The following is a 17107-nucleotide window of genomic DNA, read 5'->3' as shown; positions in this document are numbered from 1 at the left end:
ACTGTATAAATGGTTAGAATTTACTCCCCTGAGAACATCTTTTATCTCAACAGTTCGATATCATATCGAATGTTAAGGTTCCATGCAAATCATCACCATGGCATTGATACTAGGCGAGGAGATTTCCCAGAAAGGGAGGAAAATCTCTGGTTCCCGGTATCCGACAAGGGCGGATCCAGTAAAGACACGGGTGTATACATGTACACCCAATAATTTTTTTTTGCAAAACAATCGAAGTTAGTAAGCATAATACATGTATGCACTTGTAATTAGATCAGATCTGAATACAAGGTTTTGCCCAAATTGGATAGTTCATAAATGACAAAAATGATATAATATTGCTGATACAGGATAGGAAAATATACAGTTCCTGTAATCCAGTCTTCCAGATATGCATCAGTTCAAACTTAACCTCGTCCCCTGTTCGCTTGAACTTATCAGCCGACTTATCAGCTAGAATCTACAGTATTTTTCTCTCACAACAAAACAACTTCAGCCGTCTTTAATACCAGCCGAACGGCCTAAAGTGCCAGCTATGCATCTAGACAATCCTGACCATGCGCATGGAGGAAATTCACATCTAGAACAAGTGGCCCTTCCCACCACATAAACTCAAGATATCCTGATTTACTGCTGCAGGATTCAAATCTTGTGAATTAGGGCTGGGGTGCCGGGCTATGGTAACAGTGGCAATCGGTTTGTGTGAGCAGTGCGGATGCAATAACGAGCAGACAGAGGGAGACACCCAGCATACACATCTTCAGAGACGGGAAGCAGAGCATTCGATGTTCATAGCAAGTGAAGTAATCAATACACTGTTTGTATCCGGGCATAAAGGGCAACTTATGCCCTTGCAGGCATATAGTTACCCGAGATAGAACTTTCACGGAATACACTAATCATTTCAACACATACTGGAGAATTGGACGGAAAACTGTCAGGAAGCAAGTGTTGCTGACAAAAACCTGCATATGTCCTCAATGCCGAGTGGAGATGAGTGGTATGCCAATACTGGAGATGCAGTGCCAGGATCCCCTGGCTAAGTAGTGAATGGTTATGGTTATGCTGTTGTTTGACATATTGTTGTTCAGCTGTTGAGATTAACAAATAAGTAATTTGATGGTGCTTACCACTCCAGAAAACTGCAATGAATATGATCAGTCAGATAGTGCCACAGGCTCCACAAACTGCTTCAAAGTTGTAGCCTGAACAGGCAGAGAGGCTGACTTGGTGCTCTGGCCAAGCAGCACCAAGAGGCCACTGCGCTTGGTGCTACTGCATGTGTCGACCACCATCAATATGCTGCTGTTTATCAGCAAGTTTCACAGACTGAATTTGGTACCATTAGGTCCTAGAGCAAGCCTGCTAACATATTACGCTCCTTGTGAATAATTCTCATCATGCGTCATACCTATCGTACTGAATCCAAATGTGCTAGTCATCAATATTGACCTACAGAATCACAAGAAAGAAGCTTAAATAGAATCTTGTTTGAGACAGTAAAGTTACTCTGGTATGTCTGATAAACATATGACACAAAGGGGATGTTACAAAAAACTCATGCACACCTCACTAACTATTTGTTCATAGAAAAGCAGTGCTGGTGTATGCTCAGTTTCTTAACACTAGCTATCAGACTGTGCATAGTGATTTCATACCAAATAAACTACCTTAAGAAGCTTGGTATACTATGAGTTACTGGACTGAAATATATCTTAATTTCCAGGAGTAGGATACCATGGCACATGAACTACAGTCTATAAATCATCAGCAAGCACACTGGTTCATTAGTAAAACCAAAGTGCCCATGGACAAAAGGCACTCAAAATCTTGCTTTCATGCACTTGCTGGACACAGAGGATAAAAGGCCAACAAACAAATCAAGAAGCTTCTAGTTCTAAGGTTGCATATCGAGATCTCAGGATATGACATTCAAAAAAAAAAAAGGGCGTACCCAGTGCAGAGAGCTCCCGCTCTGTGCGGGGTCTGGGGAAGGGTGTTAGTTGCAAGCCTTACCCTCGCCTGTGCAATGCGAGGAGACCGCGACTCGAACCCGGGACCTTCCGGTCACAGGCGGTAAGACTCTACCGCTTGCACCAGGCCCGCCCTTCAGGATATGACATTCAAATTGGTCTAAAAATTAATCAGATGGTAGTGGCAGCAATAAAAGCCAGAAGTGGCAAAAGTTTATGGAGTAAACCAACTATGTGAAGCCAATAAATATAAAAGTGATATAAGCACCACAGATACCTTGGATTAACATTTGACTTTTCATTCATATTAATGTGACCATCTTATTGCAAGGGCTGTCAGGCACAAGAATGCTAAATATACCATAATTACATGCCATTCTCTAGCTAACCAACAGCATCTCAGAGTCACAGACCCTTTAGTATCAAATGTAGCAATGACAAAACCAGGAACTCCTCTTGTCTTCCATGTCATAGCTGGCACTGTTACTTCACGTGTACCATCAGCATGGACAAAGACAGAGAAGCTACCAGCATGAGCATTAAATATAATCCTGCAGAAAAAAAAATGACATTAGGACTTCAATTACCATTCTAAAGAAAGCAAAACAGAATTTTTATGAACAATAATTTGAAAATAACTTTACACATAACACGATGACAATAGCCAGACAGTATAACAAAAAGAACAGCCAACTATAACAGATAATTCAATACAAAGCTATACACATTTTAGGTGCAAAAAGAAGGCCATTTACCAATACAGAGGGCTCACCTTGGTTTAAGTGCCTGAAGGATATATTGTGTTGAATTCGCAGGAAGAGTATGCAAGTGATCGTATAACCTCCTGCCATTAGCTCCACTGCATGGTTTCAAGTAGTATGTCACAGTACATATCACACCAATTCCAGTCTTCAAAACAACATTAACATAATACAGCAGTACAGGACTAAAGATTCTACTTATAAAATACATGATATTGATGATTTACCTTAGTTTTGAGCTTGAATCAGCTAATGAATGATCGGATACAACAGCGTCTGAAAATGTGGGAACACCAGTAACTTCTCCATCGAACTTATGCAATGGAAAATGGAGCAAAACAACAGGACCTGACCCTGATTCCATGTTGGTGTGCCTCCAACTAATGTCAGCGAAATTTTCACTTCTTTCACACCCTAAAGGGTTACATTCTGCTTCATAAACCCTTTCCCTTTGGATATGATGGTTCTCCCTCTCCATAACCTTCTCAATGCTGAACCGCAATGCATTGTCGCTACAGAGCAGTGCAACCGCATTTAGTGACACGAAACTTACGTTACTAATATCAAAAGACCCACATCCACTTGAATCCAACCCCGGCAAATGTTTGGCCCTGCGGCGGACGAATTTACCCTCCAAATTCGCACAAGTGCCGACATCTTTATCACCCAAAACAATATGAAGAGGAAGAGTGGAGTAAGGTCCCAATATCCCCTCGAACTGTTCGATAACGGAAATCCATTTGGCCTCTGTTGATTCTGAACCTCTTGCTGAGATGTCCCCAAGGACTACGATCATATCCGGCTTCAATCTTTGAATAGAGTTCTGGAAAAAAGGCATAACATCGCAAATCAAATCTAACAAGTAACACTGAAATCACAAGAAAACGAGCAACTCCACTATTTTTAGCACCCCAGAACAGCAAATTCGCAACTGCATTAGCCCGTCTAACGTGTGCGAAGTCTAACATTTCAAGATATCCGACAAAATTTCGCGAAAATTCGGGACACCCGCTGGCATCTGAATTCAATCACTCACAGCGAAGAACTTGGACATGACGTGGTCGCGGAAGTGGCGGTCAGCGAAGGACCCATCCGACCCGAGGAGCATCAGGTCGGCGACCATCATGGCCCTGAGGTCCCCGGAACCGTGGGCGGCAGGCGGCCCCCCCCCCCCCCCCCCCCCCCCCCCCCCCCCCCCCCCCCCGAGCAAGAGGGCGTGGAGAGCCAGTCCCCGAACGCGAGCAGCGCCGCGACGAGGAGGAGCGGAACGGCTGGGTTGGGCCAAGTCGCCATCGTCGCCGGCGTGGAGACCGGGAGGGGGATGGGATGGGGGTAAGGGCTGCGTCGGGGTTTGGGTGTAGTCGCCGCCGGCCATGGACCATGGACGGGCGGTTGCTTGCTTGCATCTTTATTTATGATGACTCAGCATTCGCAGTAACTGGAAGTTGACTTTTGACCGGGACGTGACAATCAGACGGCAATCGCTGGAAGTAGCCGATGGACGATTGAGATGGAAAGCTAATATATATATAGATAGAGAGAGAGTATATTTAGCCAGCTAAAAAATAAGTTATTCTGTAGTCACCTTCATTTACAATAATTTTATATACTCATTTACGATAATATCAATACATATTTACGATAGTTGGGTTACTATAATATAAGGTATTTACTATAACGTTATAGTAAATCACTTATCAAGGAGTTACTATAATCTCGTAAATTAATATAGTAATTATTGTAACTCAAAGTGGCTACAGAATAAGTTATTTTGTAGCCAGTTACATAGTAGTTATATATAGCCAGTGCAACATATGCAACATCCAAATAAAACACTTGCAACATACGTTTGAAACAGTTGAAACATTTAGAACATATATTTGCAACATACGTGTGTCGTCATGATACGTGTATAGTCAAGGTACGAGGCGCGGGGCAGACGGGTCCATCCCGTCCGGCCGGACGGACGCTTTGATAGAGAGCAAATTTAAGCGGAAAATCTAAAACCAGAGGGCCCTTTGTCTCAAGCTTCACACAACCCTGTCAGAAGTAAGATTAGCCAAAGTGAAGAGAAGGGGTGAAGGAAGGCAGACGTCTATCAATCCAATTTATTTTTGAAAAGGAAAATGCTTCTCTCCAAACTCACAAATTTTAACCATGTCTTTGCAGGCTTGCACACCCTGCCCATGAGGAAGAACCTATGACACAATGATATGGCAGTACTGTTGCTATTTTTTAAATAGAATCTATACAAGAGAGAAGACTTGCTAGTGGCAATGTATACTCCTCATACTTCAGCTGCCATCAATGGACAATGGTCTCTACAATCTTTACTGCTCTACAGCCTGTTCGGGAGGCCGTATCGTATCGTGAATTATTTACTGCTGGCTGGTTTGGTATGAGAGAAAAACACTGTTTCCGGCTGAAAATTTACAATCATTTACGAGCAAGCGAACAGGCTGCTAGTAATTCTCTGCCTACACACAGCATTCCACTATACGAGGGCTCGCAGAAGCTAGCCGTGTCTACGCCGGCTTGTCATGACCCATCCGCGCGTTCACGGAGTAGTACCCCCTCTTGATCTTGCTGCCGTCGTCGGTGTCCACCTCGACGGCGAACACGCCACAGACCGGCCGGTGGTCGGAGAACCTGGACTCGCCGCGCAGGTACTGCAGCTGCTCGATGCCGTCGCCGTGCCACAGTATCCGGTCGCACCTACACTGACATGCACGTCCTTGGGTAACATATCGTGATCGAGCTGAAGAATTACAATGTCGAATCGGGATGATCGACCGAATACCATGCCGGCGTCCTCCGCTTCTTCTTGGACTTGGCCGTCTCGCCGGCGTACGCGTCGGAGTTGTGCGTGTACTTGTACGTCGGCGCGAAGCAGATTTTGCCTTCGTTCCAGCCACTGAACACTCTTCCTGCTTCTCTCTCTATCATCAGCTGCACAAATTGTTGTGTTTAACTGTTTATGGTGAAAATTTGGCCAAGCTAGTAGGTTTTCACACGCTCGATTACCAGAGAGACGTCAGTGTCTGATGATCAAAACTGCTGTGGACAGTTCGTACCTGATCTTTCTTCAGAAGCTCGTCCCAGTCATTCTCCTCGAGCAACGTTCTTGTCTCTTCGTAGCTTAGCGACACTCGATAGTTCAGATCACCGAGCCATATCATCCGGCTGTTTTAACATTGTGAATTTGCGTTAGCACTGCAAGATTGTGGTGGAAAAGAAAGGTTCATATATAGGTGCTTTCGTTCTAAAGCTTAATTACTCGTGGTCAAGAATCTTTTCCGGGACACGATGGCTGGCCAGCAGCTTGCACGCGCGCGGGAAGTGCGCGCTCCTGAGGATCTCGGCGACGTCGGCGTTGCGGCGCACCTCGTCGCCCTCCTTCTCGCCGGAGGCCAGGTGGCTGCAGACGAAGCAGAAGCTGGTGCGATGCAGCGTCATGCTGATGGCGATGCAGCCCTTGTTGCCGAGCCAGCCCATGATGCCCCTGCCGACGCAGTCCACGCGGAGGTGGCCGATGTGCTCCACCAGCTCCCGCTTCACCCACACCGACAGGAACAGCCCCACCATCTGCTTGCTCCCGATCAGGCAGTAGCTCATGCCGCCGCCGCCGCCGCAGCCAGGCTCGCAGTGCGCCGGCGTGCCGCCGGCGGCGTCGTCTGCTGCTGCGTCGGTGTCGTTGCACCCGCTGGTGGATGTGTCGCCGCCCCCGGCGGCGGCGCTCATGGACGCCGCCGCCGCTTCGGCCTCGGCCTCGGCCTCGGCGCGGTACACGGACGCGCGTATCTCCGTCGCCCTGCGGCGCATGGACGACGGCTCGGCGGAGCAGTTGCACGTCTTGACGAGCGCGCTGTCGACGCGGTAGCTGTTGCTGAGCACCTTGAGCGACGGCGTCTGGAAGAAGAGGGAGGAGTCGCGACGGCGGTGATGATGGTGCCGGCCGGCGTCTGCAGGCGGCGGCGGCTCCGGCGGTGGCGGGTCGTCGTCGTCGTCGGGCTGCTCCTGGGGCTCGTTCAGCGCCTGGTGGATGAGAGCCAGCCACCTGGACGCCGGCTCGTTGTCCTCCACCACCAGCACGTTCCCGGCGGTCAGGGGAACTATCTCCTGAAACCTACTCGTGGCGTCAGATTAATTCAGAGACATGCAAACACAAATTATACGAAACATTTCGAAATGTGGAATTTGGCCGTACCCTAAGACGCAAATGTCAGGTGATTCTTCAACCTGGAGAAAATCTTGCAGGTTAAGCCTATTACTCGGAGTCTTTCCTCCAACATTCCATGTAGCAACAAACATCCTGCATCCATGTATTAGCTAGGGTCATGGCCATATCATCTTTTGTAGGAGTAGTACATGATTTGATCAACATCATATAAGGTTTAAATCAATTGAACATCGTAATTACTGGTACTGGCGTGTATCATCCTTCTGCCTATTGGGCAAATCCACATGGTGCAGGCTCGCGCTCTTCAACCGTGCCCGTGCTGCATTGCAGCTCTGTGGATCTGAAACATCAGCAAAATTTTATACATTTGCACTGTGGTGCCCGAATTTTCTGAAAATATTTCATGGGCAATTCCAACCAATTTTTTGCCATATTGCTGTAAAACTGAAATTGAATGACGATGCAGGCGGCTCACATATACAGAAGCTACTAACCTGCACTATTCAGGTCCCTCCCTTTCATGGCGAAGACGTTGGACATGGCGCCCTGTGAGCACAAACGGTGCAATCAGAAACGCACATTGCAGAATACAATCCTGTTTGCAAGACGTGAGGACCTGATCGTTACCTGTCTCCTGGTTGTAGTTCACGTGATGTGTTGCTTGAGAAGGAACACGAAGGTTTCCGCCATTTCTGCCGCTCCGAGTTTGACGCGAAGGATGCTCTGCTCATCCACGCTATTCGAGAGAGAAATGTGGGGAGGTAGACGAACGGAGAAGGGGCAGGGGAAACGGAGGGTAATGGGTGGTTGGGCGGTACTTGTGTGAAAGGCTGCTTGAAATGCCCAGGAAAGCAGGGCATGTGTTCGTTTACCCCGGTCAACTTTTTTCTCCCTCCTTTCTCCTGTTCTCAAGGCCAGTTAAAAAAATCGAAAGGTGAAAAAAGGGACCAAGTTCTTAGGATTTTGTATAACTTCGAATAAAACCCTCTACTGGTGTAGTCCGCTAGGAGGGGATCGCCGTTGTAAACAAACTAAATATATACAGGGCTGATTGGTTGCCAATTTTTGCCCAACCAAAATTATGGCAAGCAAAAATTTAAGCTTGCCAAAATCAAGGCTGCCAAAGTTAGGACAAAAAAACATAGGCGTATATTTGGTTTGCTGTCAAAATCAAGGCTTGCCAATTTTCTCTTTTATATATAGTTTAAGAACTTTCTAGAGACTTGTCAAAACTTTAGCCATAAATATTGTGTTGACGGCGAAAAGCGACGGGCTTATCCTCACCGCCGGGAAACACAGCAAGCCAAGAGAAACCGCGTGGACCAGATCCCGAGCTCTCCCTGGGCTTAAGGAAACACCGGACCGGATGATCGTGACCTGGGGCGTGTCAGTCAATTTAAGCCTGTAATTAGGGATGAAAACGGATCGGATATGGACGGATATCACCAATATTATATTTGTTTTCATATTTCTGTCCGGATTCGGATTCGAATACGGATAGTGTCAACTATGTCGGATAGGATACGATTGGATATCGACATCATAAATATGCGATTTGAGTATTTAGATACGGATACGGTATCGGATGTTGGATATCCGGACTCGGATACGGACAGATCTCAACCCCTCTAAACGGATTCGGTTTCGAATACGGTCAGAAAATATCCGTACCGTTTTCATCCCTACCTGTAATTGACAAGGAGGACAGATTGATCAATAATTTAAGGTGGAATATGTCGGTGTTGTTCCACACAGTTCCAAATGTGCGGCTAAGTAGCCAATGAGATAAGGCTATCGACTAAAGAGTCAATATACAGCATGTTCATGATGCAAAGTGAATAAAATAAGCATGTCGACAATCATCAGATATTCGAGTATATAGTCTTAACACCTGATGATCATGAGAGCATGTAATAAAGGTATAATGAGTAAACATGAAAAAAATCTATATCAAATAAGAAACATACTGTGGCAGAACCTCCTAAGAAATCGGGCCCACGTGCACCTATCGTTTTCTTAACAGACCTCGGATAGCGTTCACGAGTTCCCAACAACTCAACAGGTCTGTCGGGTGTCCTCGGGAAACCCGAATCATCCACGATTCTCTTTTCAAACAGGATCCCAATCATAGACATTGCAGATTACAACAGTTTATTCAAATATATACATCAGAGTAAAGATAGCGGAAGTCTTAAAATAACATAGTTTACAAACCAGTTGTTTTCAAACTTACAATACCATAAGTGTCATACAACCATAGTAGCGGGATAATATTACATTAACATTATTTATCAAACAAACTAGTGCCTTGTCCAAAGGCCATTCATCACTCCTCATCGTCATTGACTTCAAACACAGACATGCAGCAGGGACCAAAACAAGCCTGCGCATGTGACTCACCTGCAACAAGGGTTAACAAACCCTGAGTACAAAGGTACTCAACAAGACTAACCCAACGTAACAGGGGTTGAAAGACTTTAAAGATGCAGGTGTTGGGACAAGGTAAGAATGTAGCAAGATTCAAAAGTTCATTGCCAAAAGCTTACTATGCTTATTCTATTTTCAAGTTTTACCCCTAAGTTCTTTTAGTTCATTATTTCAACTAAATGTATATTTCCCATATTCCATTTCTTCTCATTCCATTCTTTTCTCATATTTTAGTAATTCACCAGTCCTGCATTGCTTCTATAATGAATCGAGTCTCCATATCCGTGGAGCACCGGCAATTCGAATTGATTCAAGTCCCAGCTGGGGATTCCTTATCACACGACATATGTAGAACTTAATCTTGCATATATCAACCTCGCTACCGGATCCTCCTATACTAAGCCGTCTCCACGCCACCCGAGAGCACAGTACACCTCAAATCCGGCCACATTCCAGCCACGAGGGTACACGCTACTTCCGCCATCTCTCCACTCCTAGTGCGTGGGCATTCGTCTTAGTATCGGATTAGCCGAAGTAGGCTTACCGGAGTATGTGACCAGTACTACAAAGTGTCTCGTTCAGAAGATCCACAATGAGTGGCCTTTAAGCGACATAGTCGGCAACATTACCCAACATTCAAGATAAGTCACCCGACTAGTCTCTAGTTCATTCTATCTTCTTTCTCTCTTTGGCCAGTATGCCATCTTTGATTGTATCGAAACTTTTGCTTTGAAAACCTACCATAAAGCACACTAAGCATTCTACGCCTTTGTAAATGAAAACATCTTCAAGGATGGTAAACAATTAACAAGGTAGGCAATGCATCAAGTAGGTAACATTTGAATTAATCAACTTAATGCAATAAGTAACATAGGTGATAAACTTTTCAAAGTAAACAAGGTAAGGGTTTAATGCATAAACTGGGGTTTGCCTTTGTTGACGATCTCGGGTTCCGGATCAGTATCATGATTACCGAATCCCGTGACAACCGGGGACTCTTTCAGAACTTGCTCAACTAGAATTGTTTCACTCTCGGGTTCTACACGAAATAATAGCATATGCTTCAACATGATGATAATGTAAACATGATGCTTTCATGGTGCATGAAATATAACAACACCTTGAATACAACTTTCCTTCATGGTACAGTGACAAGCCAAACTAACCAAACCATATTCGTAACGGATGTGACCATGCCAGCACCGACCACTTCGACGAGCTCTCCGACCACTTCGGTGAACTCTCCGACCACTACGGTGAACTCTCCGACCACTACGGTGAACTCTCCGACCACTGCGGTGAACTCTCCGACCACTACGGTGAACTCTCCGACCACTGCGGTGAACCCTCCGACCACTACGGTGAACTCTCCGACCAAACTGATCTTGAACCCTACTGGTCACAAAACATGACCAAAACAAGATCAAACACTAATCAAACACTTAGGGTTTGCTTTTATTTATTTTTGAATTAATTTGGAAATAAGCCCAAAAATGAACTTATTCCAAATGACCTCAAAATTTTATGTAAGCTTCCTCATGACAAATTAGTGTACCAAAACAAATTTCATAATTTTTGGAATTATACAGTGCCTACAAAAATCATGGAAATTGCATTTATCAATTAATGGACTGAATATTTTAACATTAAAAATTTATTCATATTTCAAGTTTCATATTTTTAAACCATACTAGAGCATATACAGAAGCTACAAAAAAAATTTCAGAATTTTTGGAGCTATGATTATTTTTCTACAAATTTCCAAAGATTCAGCACTATTCAAAATCAAAAAATAACAAAACATCACTGTTCTTCTCCTTCCTTCTCACTGACAGGCTGACCCCACTCGTCAGCGACTCATATAGTTCACGGCGGCGCTGCCCTCACTGGTCGGCCCCAAAATGCACCGACGGTGACGCTTCGGCGAGGCAGACTGCACCCAAATGACCTACACACTGCTACGAACTCATCCCAGCCCTCAGATCGGTAGAAGGCGCACCGGAGAAGACCCCTCGCCGACCATGGCGGCTCGAGCACGACGGCTCACGGTGTAACCTCGGCGAGAATGCGGTAGAGTCAAAAGCGAAGTGAACATCATGTTCAGTAGCTCACCACGGTCACGCCGGTGGGCTTGGTGAATGCGGAGATGGTCTGGAATGGCCTGGCCACGTCGAGGCGATGGTGGCGGAGCTCCGGTCGGACTCGGGGAAGAAGATGTTGTGCCGGGCGATTTCGGCCAACCTAAGCGATGTGAGCAAGCCGCAGAGAAGCGCAAGGCCGAGGCGATCGCGTTGGCGTAGCTGGGCATGATAGAGACTGCTCGACGATGGCTATGGCGAGCGGCGGAGCTAGCTGGCGGTGGAGCAGAGCAAAAGGGGAAAACGGGGACGACGGCGGCGACTGCTGCTATTTATAGCTAGGAAGGGACTGCCCCGGTGACAACAGCGCACGGATGGACCTACCATGGCACCAGCTGCGTGTCAAGGCGCGAGGAAGCGGTGAAATCAGATCGGCGGCGACATCCGCGTGGCGCCGGCGGCAAGCAGAGAGGTGGATTTTGATTTTTGAAATATTTACAGAACTGCCACTGAGTCCAATTTTCAAATTACTCTCAAATTTTCTAAAGAAGTTGAAAATCTCCAAAAATGAAAGTTGTTCAATTTTTCAAACTCTACAACTTTGCTTCTAGGAATATTTTCAAATTCTGCCTTCATTTTGAAATTTGAATTTGGGGTGCATTTGAGCATTTGAATCATTTCAAAATTACTCCAAATTTTATATGTAAACTTGAAAAACTTTGAATACCAAAGTTGATCTACATAAAATAATCTCCAACTTTGCTTTTTGCCTCAACCCCAAATTCCACATGGATTTTGAATTAGTCAAAAGGGGCAAAAAGGACTTATGTGATTTGAATTTGAATCCAAATTTGATTTGTCTTCCTTTTACTTAAATTTTGATTTTTGACCAGTAACATGGCCCATTAGGGTTATTTGAGTCAAATGACACATGACTTCACATGATCACATGAATTTTGACCCTTGTAGTCATGATCTTTATTTAGGATTTTGAATCACATCACATGAAATAACAACATTATGAACTAAACCTTATTTAGTGAATGAATTCAAAATTTTATACTATATGAATGCTTTGCAATGCATATGATGACATGTCAAATTTTAGTGCTAGGTCAAAACACCAGAGGTGTTACAACCCTTCCCCCTTAAAGAAATCTCATCCCGAGATTTAAAACTTAAGGCTAAGAAATGGAAAAGGAAATATGTCAAGCTAACACATCATAACTTTATTCAAAAGGCTAGTGAGGGGGTTTTGCATTCTGTTAACAACAAGACAAGTTACAATATAGACAAGGTATTGCAACTAGATAGAAGCAAAGAAGTCAGGAAAGTTCTCTTCTAAGTAATCCTCGGACTCCCAAGTAGCTTCATCTTCAGTGTGTTGATTCCATTGTACTTTGTAGAACTTGATTGTACGTCTACGAGTGACTCGATCTTTCTGATCTAAGACTCTAATGGGGTACTCGGCATAAGTCAAATTAGGTTCTATTTCTACATCACCAAAGTCGATCTCTTGGTCAGGTACTTGAAGACACTTCTTTAACTGAGATACATGGAAGATATCATGCATAGCTGACATATGATCTGGTAGCTTGACGCGATAGGCGACTTGTCCACATTGTTGTTGGATTTGAAAAGGACCTACATAACGGGGTGCCAACTTTCCCCGAATCCCAAAATGATGAACTCCTTTCATCGGTGATACCTTGAGGTAGACATAATCTCCCACTTTGAATTCTAGCGGTCGTCTCCTCTTATCAGCATAGTTTTTCTATCGAGATTGAGCTAGCTTCATATTAGCTTGTATGAGTTTAACTTTCTCTTTAGCTTCCTTGACCACATCCGGTCCAAAGAACTAACGTTCTCCAGCTTCTGACCAATTTAAAGGTGTTTGGCACCTACGGCCATACAATGCTTCAAATGGTGCCATTTTAATGCTCTCTTGATGGCTATTATTATACGAGAATTCAGCTAAGGGAAGGCATTCATCCCATTTAGCACCAAAGGAAAGAACACATGCTCTTAACATATCTTCAAGAATTTGATTTACCCTTTCAGTCTGTCCATCTGTTTGCGGATGATAAGCAGAACTACGAATAAGTTTAGTTCCTAAAGACTCATGTAGACTTTTCCAAAACTTGGATATGAACAATGACCCTTTGTCAGAGACAATGGTCTTGGGTGCTCCATGCAGACTGAAGATTCTATCAAGATAAAGCTTGGCATATTGTTCTGCTCGATATTTATCTCTGACTGCTAAGAAATGAGCTATCTTGGTTAGACGATCAACAATAACCCATATTGAATTGTAGCCTGCAGATGTCCTGGGCAATCCCACGATGAAGTCCATACAAATATCTTCCCACTTCCAAGATGGAACTGGCAACGAATGTAACGGACCTACAGTCTTCATATGAACCGCTTTGACTCTCTGACAAATATCACACTTGGCTACATATTGAGCTATTTCTATTTTCATTTTGGTCCACCAATATCTCTTTCTCAGATCATGATACATTTTGTTGCTACCCGGATGAATGGAGTATCTTGTAGAATGAGCTTCATCAAGAATCTGCTTTTGTAGCTTCGGATTTTTGGGTACTACCAATCTATCCTTGAACCATACGACATCTGATTCATCAATCTTGAAACATGTTGGTCTCCCAGATCTGACTTTATCCTTAATATGGGTTATGCCCTTACTTTTCCGTTGAGCATCAATGATCTGATCTTTGATAGTGGACTCAATTATAATATTGGACAGGGAACCTTGTTCTATGATTTGTAAATTCAGATGCTCCATCTCTTGACACAACATTCATTGTATAGGCTCTATAGTCAGACAATGACAATGACTCTTGCGACTCAGGGCATCGGCAACCACATTAGCCTTGCCCGGATGATAGTGTACTTCTAAATTATAATCTTTAATAAGTTCCAACCATCTTCTCTGCCTCATATTCAATTCTGACTGGGTGAAGATGTATTTCAAACTTTTGTGATTCGTATAGATATGACATATATTGCCCAACAAATAATGTCGCCAAATCTTGAGTGAATGAACAACAACAGCTAATTCAAGATCATGGGTGGGATAATGTTCTTCATGCTTCTTGAGTTGTCTAGAAGCGTATGTGAAAGGTCCTTGTTTGGTTTTGGTAATTGAGTGACAACCTAGGTGGACTAATTGTGTTTATGTGAGATACATAGGTGATTAGTCCACAGGTACATGTGTGTGAGCAACATATGCCATGAAGGTGAAAATGGCTTGGAGATGTTACAAAGCTCACACATGTGATGATGAAGGAGCTTAAATGCACATGAGACATGACATTGAGTCATGTGATCAAGGTGGAGAAGATCAAGACAAGACTTGGCTTGATGGACCGGTTGCAAGCGTGAAGGGCAAGTCGAAGGCTTTGGAGTGATGGACCGCGTGGCGGTGAAGCTTGAGCAAGACTTGGCGCCGATGGACGATGGCAACGGTGAAGAGCAAGTAGAGTCAAGATCGATGAACCAATATGATCATGTGATGATATGAAGTGGATCATATCATTGTTGATCGTGTTGGTGCATGTGTTGCATCAACATTGAAGGAGATGGAATGGAATGCGCAAGGCAAAGGTATAACCTAGGGCATTTCATTTCACCGGTCATAGGTGTGTAGAGAAGTTTATGACCGGGTTTAGGATCGATGGCCGTACTATCAAGAGGGGCAAACTTGTTTGTATATCGGTCATCTAGTGCCACTCGAGTGATCTAACTTTGCATTGTCGCTAGGATCGAGTGGCGTGGCAAGTTGAGTGGCTAACATCCTCGGCGGGATTCGGCGCTTTCGGGAAAATGGAATGCCTATTTTCTATTACGCCGGATGCAAATTCTTGGTGGTTAGCTCATTGGAGCAAGGGTGAAGAAGTTAGAAGTGAAAACGTGTTGGTCGCGAAGATGCCGGCGTCGGTCAACTGACCGGACGCTGGATCTGAATGCACCGGACGCTGGAAGGCTGCGTCCGGTCAGGCTGACGTACGGTGACATAGTAGCTGGAGTGTGACCGGACGCTGGCTGCGTCCGATCGCGTTCGACCGGACGCGTCCGGTCATGCTTGGGAGCTTACTAGAAACGACCGGACGCTGGGGGTTCAGCGTCCGGTCAGTAGAAGCTGGAGCGTCCGGTCAGGTCAAGTGACCGTTGGAACCGGGACACGTGGTCGTCTGTGGGCGACCGGACGCTGAGGTCCAGCGTCCGGTCAACACGACCGGAGCGTCCAGTCGGCCCGACCGTTGCCCAGTGAAGGGGTAACGGCTAGTTTAGCCCTCGGGGCTATAAATAGAAGTGGCCTTCGGCCATGGCCGGTGCTGAGCACCTCAAGGGACTTAGTGTCCATGCTTGTGAGTGCTTGGGAGCCCTCCATCACACATATACTTGATAGTGATCATTCGATTGTGTGAGTGAGCGATTCTAGTGCGATTGCATCGTGAGGTTGCATCGAGTGGCACTAGGTGATCGAGTTGCAAGCCGGTGGTGCTTGTTACTCTTGGAGGTTGACACCTCCTAGACGGCTTGGTGGTGGTCTCCGTTGAAGCCCGCAAGAAGCTTGTGCGGCGCTCCGGAGAAGTGCTTGTGAGGGGTACTTGTGCTCGCCCCGCGGGAGTCGCGAAGAGCAACTTTAGTAAAGCGTGTCATTGAGCTATCCTCACTCAAGGGGTAGGTTCTTGCGGCGCCCGACGTGCGGGCTTAGCGGGTGATGCTAATTAGCCGCCGAACCACCGAGTGAGCGGTCGACACAACGGGGACTAGCGTGTTGGCAAAGATGTGAACCTCGGGAGAAAAATCATCGTGTCAACCTTGTTCTTCCCGTTGGTTTGCATCCCCATTACACAAGCTTGCAATTACTTTTATACATATTAAGCTTGTGTAGTTGCTCTTGTAATTAGATAGCTTGTGTAGCTTGCTAATTACCTTCTTGCTTGTGTAGCATAGAAGTAGCTCCCTTGCGTGGCTAATTTGGTTTGTGTAACCTTGTTAGTCACATTACTTAGTTTGTGTAGCTAAGTAATTGCGCTCTCTAATTTGGCATTGGTCGCCTTGTTATTAAGCATTGCTAGTGAGCTTAGTTAGCTTTGTGCTTTTGCTTACTAGCATGTGTAGGAGCTCCCTTGTTGCTTAAAGTACTAGCGGCATAGGTTTGTGTGACCTTACTTCTAGAATTGGTTAGGAGAGCTCTATCTAGCCCGGCACCTTTGTTGCATAATTGTTATCTTTGCAAGGTGCTAGTGAACATATATAGTGGGGTATAGTCTTGACTAGACCGATAGTTTTAATTCCACATTTGTATCGGTTAGCCGACGCGATTAAGTTTTAGAAAAGACTATTCACCCCCCCTCTAGTCGCCATCTTGACCCTTCAGTATGCTATGACTCTGCCTTCTTACATCAGAACACAGCCAATACCAATTCTAGATGCATCACAATAGATATCAAATGGCCTCTCGATATCAGGTTGTGCTAATACTAGTGCAGTTGTCAACAACTTTTTCAATGTCTGAAAGGCCTCTTCATATTCTATTGACCATACAAACTTAGTTTGATTTTTCAGCAATCCAGTAATTGGCTTCGCAATCCTGGAGAAGTCAGGGATGAACCGACGATAATACCCTGCCAACCCCAGAAAACTACGAACTTGATG

At 45.0% G+C, this 17107-nt stretch overlaps 2 protein-coding genes across 5 annotated transcripts; both read right to left on the bottom strand.

The window, feature by feature from the left end:
- Positions 1–269: 269 nt before the first annotated feature.
- LOC136521663 (uncharacterized) lies at positions 270–3890 on the bottom strand. 3 transcript variants are annotated; one of them, XM_066515415.1, is made up of 6 exons: positions 3771–3890; positions 2962–3557; positions 2746–2832; positions 2251–2524; positions 1131–1452; positions 270–1039 (listed from the first exon to the last, which is right to left on the bottom strand). In XM_066515415.1, the coding sequence occupies exons 1-4, from the start codon at positions 3858–3860 to the stop codon at positions 2281–2283; spliced, it is 1017 nt and encodes a 338-aa protein (XP_066371512.1). In that variant the 5' UTR covers positions 3861–3890; the 3' UTR covers positions 270–1039; positions 1131–1452; positions 2251–2280. The 3 variants fall into 3 exon arrangements, with proteins under 3 accessions (XP_066371512.1, XP_066371514.1, XP_066371513.1); XM_066515417.1 differs by having other exon boundaries at positions 2387–2524; XM_066515416.1 differs by having other exon boundaries at positions 270–1452.
- Positions 3891–5004: 1114 nt separating this feature from the next.
- Positions 5005–7659, bottom strand: LOC136521614 (type I inositol polyphosphate 5-phosphatase 10-like). 2 transcript variants are annotated; one of them, XM_066515363.1, is made up of 8 exons: positions 7542–7659; positions 7409–7460; positions 7155–7254; positions 6942–7046; positions 6012–6860; positions 5809–5917; positions 5535–5683; positions 5005–5454 (listed from the first exon to the last, which is right to left on the bottom strand). In XM_066515363.1, exons 2-8 carry the CDS (start codon positions 7452–7454, stop codon positions 5292–5294), a joined length of 1521 nt encoding a protein of 506 aa, XP_066371460.1. In that variant the 5' UTR covers positions 7455–7460; positions 7542–7659; the 3' UTR covers positions 5005–5291. The 2 variants fall into 2 exon arrangements, with proteins under 2 accessions (XP_066371460.1, XP_066371459.1); XM_066515362.1 differs by having other exon boundaries at positions 5005–5449.
- Between the last annotated feature and the right edge of the window lie 9448 nt (positions 7660–17107).

This window comes from Miscanthus floridulus, chromosome 18 (assembly GCF_019320115.1).
Source record: "Miscanthus floridulus cultivar M001 chromosome 18, ASM1932011v1, whole genome shotgun sequence".
NCBI lineage: Eukaryota > Viridiplantae > Streptophyta > Magnoliopsida > Poales > Poaceae > Miscanthus > Miscanthus floridulus.
The sequence above is the reverse complement of the archived record's forward strand: the minus strand, read 5'-3'. Positions and strand labels throughout refer to the sequence as shown.

Coding starts and splice junctions, on each gene's coding strand:
- LOC136521663 (XM_066515416.1), bottom strand. CDS start 3,860: ATGATGGTCGCCGACCTGATGCTCCTCGGGTCGGATGGGTCCTTCGCT. Junction 3,558..3,770: donor TCATGTCCAAGTTCTTCGCT/GTGAGTGATTGA, acceptor CCTTTTTTCCAG/AACTCTATTCAAAGATTGAA. Junction 2,833..2,961: donor GATTCAAGCTCAAAACTAAG/GTAAATCATCAA, acceptor GAAACCATGCAG/TGGAGCTAATGGCAGGAGGT.
- LOC136521614 (XM_066515362.1), bottom strand. CDS start 7,454: ATGTCCAACGTCTTCGCCATGAAAGGGAGGGACCTGAATAGTGCAG. Junction 5,684..5,808: donor AGCTTCTGAAGAAAGATCAG/GTACGAACTGTC, acceptor CAATTTGTGCAG/CTGATGATAGAGAGAGAAGC. Junction 5,450..5,534: donor AAGCGGAGGACGCCGGCATG/GTATTCGGTCGA, acceptor ATGTCAGTGTAG/GTGCGACCGGATACTGTGGC.